At 57.2% G+C, this 6,827-nt stretch overlaps 1 protein-coding gene across 2 annotated transcripts; it reads left to right on the plus strand.

Moving 5' to 3' along the window:
• Positions 1-288: 288 nt before the first annotated feature.
• Positions 289-6,447, plus strand: TRNP1 (TMF1 regulated nuclear protein 1). Of its 2 annotated transcripts, none has more exons than XM_045858448.1 (2): positions 289-1,253; positions 5,719-6,447. In XM_045858448.1, the coding sequence occupies exon 1, from the start codon at positions 392-394 to the stop codon at positions 1,085-1,087; it is 696 nt and encodes a 231-aa protein (XP_045714404.1). In that variant the 5' UTR covers positions 289-391; the 3' UTR covers positions 1,088-1,253; positions 5,719-6,447. The 2 variants fall into 2 exon arrangements, with proteins under 2 accessions (XP_045714404.1, XP_045714406.1); XM_045858450.1 differs by lacking the exon at positions 5,719-6,447 and adding an exon at positions 1,823-1,973.
• Positions 6,448-6,827: the final 380 nt, after the last annotated feature.

Genomic DNA, 6,827 nt, shown 5'->3' on the forward strand with positions numbered 1-6,827 from the left:
GAGACTGGCGTCCATGATTTCTAAGCACCAGCTACCAGAGCTTATGATTGGGGCCAACCCAGTGAAGACGCGGTCCTCTTTCCACCCAAAATTCGGGGGGAGTTGGATGGAGACCGGTTGTCCTAGCAGAGCGGGTCGAAGGACCAGAACGGTGCGGCCAACGTCCTCAACAGGCGGGGCAGAGGAGGCGGAGTCAGGGCATGCCAGCCTTTGATTGGCTGTGCTGTCTATCGCCCCGCCCCGTCTCCCATAAGAGGCACCGGCCGCGGGCTAGGCGCTGGTGCGGGGGCTGCGGCCACATTTCTTGCGTCGTTGGCGTCCATCCTCCCCTGCGCGGGTGCCGCTGGACAAACCTGCAGACAGCGCGCTGCTGACCGCCGGGGGGCGGGGGATGCCGGGCTGCCGCATCAGCGCCTGCGGCCCGGGGACCCAGGAAGGGGCAGCAGAACCCGGGTCTCCGCCGGTGCCGCCCCGGGAGCCCCTGCCATCCCCCCAGCCCCCGCCCCCAACCCCGACCTTGACCCTGACCCCTACCCCTACTCCGGCCTCGCCTCCGCCAGAGGCGACCCGCGCGTCGGTGGGCTCGGCCGAGGGGCCGGAGCTGCAGCGCTGGCGCCAGAGCGCTGACGGGGGTGCGGGGGGCACCGGGCGGGCAGGGGGCGCGGGCGGCGGCCCGGGCGCGGCTGGGGCTGGGGGCCGCGCACTGGAGCTGGCCGAAGCGCGGCGGCGACTGCTGGAGGTGGAGGGCCGCCGGCGCCTAGTGTCGGAGCTGGAGAGCCGCGTGCTGCAGCTTCACCGCGTCTTCTTGGCAGCCGAGCTGCGCCTGGCGCACCGCGCCGAGAGCCTGGGCCGCCTGGGCGGTGGCGTGGCACAGGCCGAGCTCTACCTGGCGGCGCACCGGTCGGGTCTCAAGAAGGGCTCGCGTCGCGGCCGCCGCGGCCGCCCGCCCGCGCTGCTCGCCTCGGCATTGGGTCTGGGTAGCTGCGTACCCTGGGGCACCGGACGCCTGCGGCGGGGCCACGGCCCGGAACCGGACTCGCCCTTCCGCCGAAGCCCGCCCCGCGGCCCCGCCTCCCCCCAGCGCTGACCTCAGCGCTGCGACCCCTGGCTACCCCCAACAGGCTGTCGCCGAGGTGCGGACGAAGGATTGCGGACGTCAGCTGGATGAACAGCGTCACCGACGCGGATGGATGGACTGACCGACCACAAGAAGAGACAGTCGGGGGGCCGGGGGACCAGTAAAGTAGGCTGAGGTGCGATCTTAGCGGCTGGTGCATCCAGGGGGCGGAAAAGGGTGGTGCAGGGACCAGGATCTCCCTTCTTGGGGCTTCTGGAGTCTGCTGGGTCCCTAATAAAGCTACTTTCTGTTGCTGCCTTTCCCAGACCTCCTAGGAAGTGAGGCGGCAGCATCGAGTCCCCATTATAGAGTTGGACAAATTGAGGGTGCTCAGACCTCAGGAGGGTTTGCCAGCAAACTTACCAGTTGGAGCCTGCTGCACTGACGCAGCACCCCTCCTCCCTCCGCGTACCTGCGTTGACTTTCCTGAGTCCCTTGGGGCTGTAAGAAGAGTCTTGCCCTTGAGGCTGCGGTTTTCTGGCACCACCTACCTCCATACCTTTGGGCTGACAGAATAATGAGGTCCCAAGATGGGGTGGAGGCTGGTACAGCAATGTACCGCTGAGTTCCCTTCTAAGACTCTGTATCCCATTTGAGGAGATGGAATCCTGGAGAGATTGAGGATCTCCTCCCCACCCCCACCCCCCATAATACTTATATTTAAGGCCTTCCACATGTAGGAGAGATTTTTTTTTTCTCTTGCAGTTTTGCTCAGAGTACAGCCTGATTTAGACAACCAGTATTTGGCAACTGCCTGAAGCCTCACTTGCTGTCCTAGGGGACCCCCTCCCAACCTGTCTCTAAAATGGCTCTGCCAGGGATGGAGCCAGGTGACATCTTTTAACAGGCTCCAAGGGGGCAGGTATGCCATTGGCTTCTAGAAAGGGGGGCCTTAAAGGGCCAGACCTGGAATGAGATCTGCTTCTTCTCCTGTCCACATGCCCTTCAGGCTCCCCTCTCCCGCCTCCACTCAGCTGTGAAGGCCTCTCTGCTGCTTTGCTGCTCACCAGCTGAGTGGACTGCAGCCTTACTTTTCCGTCTGTGAAGTGGGTGTCTTCACCTCCTGGAAGGGCTGTAGTGAGGTTGACACAGGGCAGAGGTCTGTCTGCTTCCCCCATAAGTTACGGAAGAATGTTTTATTCTATCAAATCACACTTAGAAAGAGGCAGTGTTTTTGCTGGTGGAGCCAGGAGCTAATTTAAAGTCCTCATTTTGCAGAGTGGCAAGGTCACGTACCGGCAAAGGGACAGAACTAGATCCCAGGCCTTCTCTTAGTGTCTCTTCCCTGCCCAGGGGCAGGGGCTAGGGAGAACTGATGTCCAACTTGTCTGCTGTGTGATGTAGAACAACTCCTCCCCCTCTTTGGGCTGGTGTCCTCAGTCTCTCTCTGAACATACCTGTCCCTCCTCATGTCAGGGCTTGGAAATGGGGAGGAGGGGGTGGGATGAGAATGCAGAATCAAGGGAATCTGGTTTAATCCTAGGTCCTGAGGGTCTGCTGTACTGTGCTGAAAGGCAGAGCCCAGGGACCCTCCCCTGGCCATCCCCCATCAGCTCTTCCTCTCCCCAGCTACCAAACTTTTTGGCTGGTTTCTCAGCAAACAGCTGGACCTTCCTGAACCCATTCTTAGCTGGGGCACGGAAGTCCAGGAGGAGGTCTCAGAGACTGAGGAGAGCTTGGGGACCAGCACAGCAGTGGGTAGCCCTGGCGTCCTCTCGCCTCCCCAGAGAGGAGAACCTTCTGAAGCTGCTAGGGTCATTTGGGTCCTAGGGGCCCAGATAGGACAAGGACTTCTTGGAGGAAGGCACAGTGAGGAGCTTCAGTGCAGCGTTGGGCTGCAGCCAGAACCGTTTGTTTTCTGGGTTGCATGGAAGAGGGGCACCTGGTCCAGAGAAGCTTTTAGCTAATGGTGTAAAGTGCTCTGTGCCAGCACAATTTCGCCGTCTCTGGGACTTATTGGTAATCAGCTTTGTCCTGATTTGGAGGCGGGGGTGGGGAATCAGAGATGACTCTTGGTGCAGAAAGTGGGATGTGTGTGTAGGAAACGGATATTGGCCCTGGTGTCGCAGGCAGCTCTGTGCCCTCCCTTCACCTGCAGGTGTCCCACTACTTCTCAGCAAGGGCGCTGGCCAGGCACACAGCACTCAGGGGCTTGCACCCCAGCTCTTGGTTCAGTGCTCTGCCCACTACCCCTCAGCCCAGGGCCCCTTCTAGGAGGCTCCATTTTCTCCTCAACCAACAAAACGTTGACATCTACCTAGTCCAGGGGCTCAGGAAACAGCACTGAACCAGAGGGTCTCTGTTTTTAAGGGTTTGTGTCTCCTGGCCCTGCTCAAGGCAGCCGTTCCGGACAGTCACCACCCCAGGGGACCTTCCGGGGGCTGGGCAGTTCGTGTTGTGGGAGGGCTATGTTTAGGTCTTCACAAATAACTAGAGTCCCTGGGCAGAAAACTGACCCCCATCCCCACCCATGACTTCCTGAACACTTTCTCGATGGCCCCTAGCACTGGGTACTGGACCTGTGCACTGAGGCCATTGATGGCCACCAGTGAATCTGGGGTCCCAGCAAAGGGAAATGAGCAAACAGGAAGCTTTCTTCAGGTTAGTGCCTGGGGCTGGGGAACCAGTTCAGGGCTGTAGTCTGGGGCCTGTCCCGTCCTTGGATGATAACCTTCCCTCTCTTGGCTGGAGAGAGGGTATCTCTCCAGTCTCTGGGTGGCACCACCAGAGGGCAGTGTGGGGCTGCTTCCTGGGGCATTGGGCGTTGCCTGGAGCAGCTGGGCTCCCAGTATCCCCACCCCCAACCAGCCTCTTCCTGGCAGTGGTAGGGCATCCCAGGCCTTGTGCTTTAAATGGTTGGCAGGAGATTGGTTAGGGTGTGTCACTTGGACAAGGGGCTCAAAGAAAGCACTGTGGTTGGGCTGGTCCCTGGGCCTGGGGAGAAGGTCCATCAGGATGCTTTCCTGGAAAGAGGCTGCCCCTGTTGGTGATCACCATTTGAGTGAAAGTAAAAACCCGGAGTTATTTAGCTTCTCACAGATTTGTTACACTGATGAATGACCAGAACACCCCCTCCCACCGCCACCTAGGCACCAGGGTGGCTTCCTAGAGATCAGGCCAAAGCAGCGGGTCTTGGCTCAGGTGTTACAAGTCTCTGGGAGGCTCTTCTTCACTGACAGCCAGCGCTGGAGAAAAACCCAGGGGCCCACGCTCAGAGCTGAAGGTCAGGCTCTTTACAGCCAGTGGGGAAGGAGGTATTTGGGAAAGCTAGGAGATCCCCGGCCTATTTCTTCCCCTATTAGTCCTGACCAGCCGTACCCTGGCTGGGAGTCATGGGGGAAGGGAATCCTTGGCTGTGGAATAACGTATCAACCATCTCCTCCGTGCCAGGCACTGTGCTAAGCACTTTACACCCACTATCTATTTCAATCCTCCCAGCTATTCGTAGGGGTTATTCTCATTTCCACAGATGAGGAAACAGCGTCAGGAAGAACAGGTGACTTGTCTAAGGACATGGAACCTGTGAGAGATCCCTTAAATATTTGGCTATGTGGCTTTTCATTTACAAGGTGAATGTGGGGGATTTCTGGGCTCTCACTTTGATATCTGGGTCCAGTGATCCCTGGTCCTTGGTTCTGGGAGTGATGTGATAAGATGTTGGAGGGGTAGCAGAAGGTGCTACTCCCCAAGGTCTGGGCACACCCCCAGAGGCTGGCTCCCCAGCCTGGTTGTCTGGGGGAAGGGGTTGGTGAGTCAGGCTGAGTCAGCACACCTGGTTTCAGGCAAGGGCAGGCCAACGACGTTGAGGGCCTGCAGTTGCCTTGGAGGGCTGCCTCCTCCCTGCACACCTGGGCTGGGATGCTCGGTGTCAAAGAGAGCCGAGAGCCTGGGGTGGCACAGGAGGAGGAGGGTGATGGGCTCCATGGTGGGGCATAAAGTACCCCAGGCTGGCAACAAGACAGACCTGGGATTCTGTCCTGGCCTGGAACTTCTCAGCTGCGAGACCTTGGGCAAATAACTTACCTTCTCCCTTAAACCAGTTTCTTTTCTGTGTGTATATGCACGCACATGTGTGTTTTGGGCAGCTAGGGAGGAGATAGCTTCTGAGTATTAAATGAGAGGTCACGCTTGGGGCCGAGCACATAGTGGAGGTCTGCAAATGTGTGATGGAGCGGATGTGCCCAGTCTAGGAGAGGCTGCCAGGACATAGTCCCCGGGCAGCTTGGGCCTTGGCTTCTCCAGAGCATCGCCATATCAGGAATCCCTGGAACGGTCCCCCGCTCCCCCCACCATGGGCCTGGGGAATTCCATAAGGGGAGAAGTGGAGGAAGGAGCAGGCTTTTCATCCCAGGAACATTCCATTCCAGCTGCTCAGACCAGTGGGGATCCCGGCCAAGGACAAAGGCCCAAGAGAACCTCTGCTTATCCCGAGTCCCCACCTCTTCTGGGGTGGGGGCCAGGGGGGCCCAGATCCGTAATATTGCCCCAGCACCTTCTCTCCATAATGGCCCCTCTTAAGGAGGTAGATGTTGAAGTGTTTGGGTGGGGCTGGGCGGCTGTGGGAAAGAGGTAATTGAAGCTCTTAAAATTGTTCTCTCCAGCTCCTCCCAGTAACTCAGAGCCTCCACTCTATGGATCTGAACTCCTGGATTCTGTTCTTCCCTGAGCACCTCCTCCAGGAAGACTTCTGCAGTCGACCCTACACAACTGGGCCCTCCTCACTTCACACGAGCCCTTGTTTTACAGAGGCAAGGGGCTGGGGTCTGGGGAAGTTGCTTGTACCATGAATTTTTTGATGTATGCCTAATTGGGCTCTGGCTTACGCTGTGTAATTGGAAGGGCTCCTACAGGTCCATGAGACACAGTCAGGTTCTTTAAGAGTGCAGCAAACATTTCCAATATGGAAGTGGAAAGGATTTCTTTTGAAATATAGTCATCGTTCTTAAGTCACAACGCAGCTTGGTAGCTGCCATTGCTTCTCAGTCTAACAGCTTGGAGACCTGTTTGAAGGAAACCGGTTTGAGAAATCCCTGCCTTCCTCATTCACTGCCCTTGCCTTGTCCATGTGGGAGCATGCCTGTGGCCCTCAGGCGATCAGCTCTGCCTCCTGGGGGGACATCTCTTTCTCAGAAAGAGGTAGTGTCCACATCAAAATCCTAAGCAAAGTTTTAAATGAGCAAAGGACCCACGCTTATTCAAATATCCTGATAATAGAGGGGAGGGAGCCATATTTACTCACATACAACCCAGAACCTATAGAATTCTGCAGAATGAGTGTGTACTGAGTCAGTCCCCTGATTCATACAGGCAGGAAGAATAAACTTCAATAATGCGGCACAAACACATGTGGTTTGGAGGTTTACTTTGCCAGTGTCCTTGCCTCCTTTCTTTTGTGTGTCTGTCACCACACTTTAAGTTGGCAGTTCCTCAAGCATATTCTGTTTAGTTTCATTTGGCAATCTTGGGACTGTTGACTGATTTGCAGACTGATTTCTCCCTTGACTTGGTTCAAAGCTGGCCCTCTCCAGGAAGTCTTCCCTGATTGAGGCTGTGATGAGGAAGTTAGGGGGTGGGGATGCACATGTGAGACCGTGTGACCGGGAGGTCGGTCGTGCATGTTTATGATAACATGGCAGCGGGACTGTGCTGGTGACTGTATGGGCCTATTTGTCAGTCAGGGTCCCAGCAGGAGACAGGTCACCCTCACGCT

The sequence above is a fragment of the Phyllostomus hastatus genome, unplaced genomic scaffold (assembly GCF_019186645.2).
Source record: "Phyllostomus hastatus isolate PE091 unplaced genomic scaffold, TTU_PhHast_1.1 phas_scaffold_182, whole genome shotgun sequence".
NCBI lineage: Eukaryota > Metazoa > Chordata > Mammalia > Chiroptera > Phyllostomidae > Phyllostomus > Phyllostomus hastatus.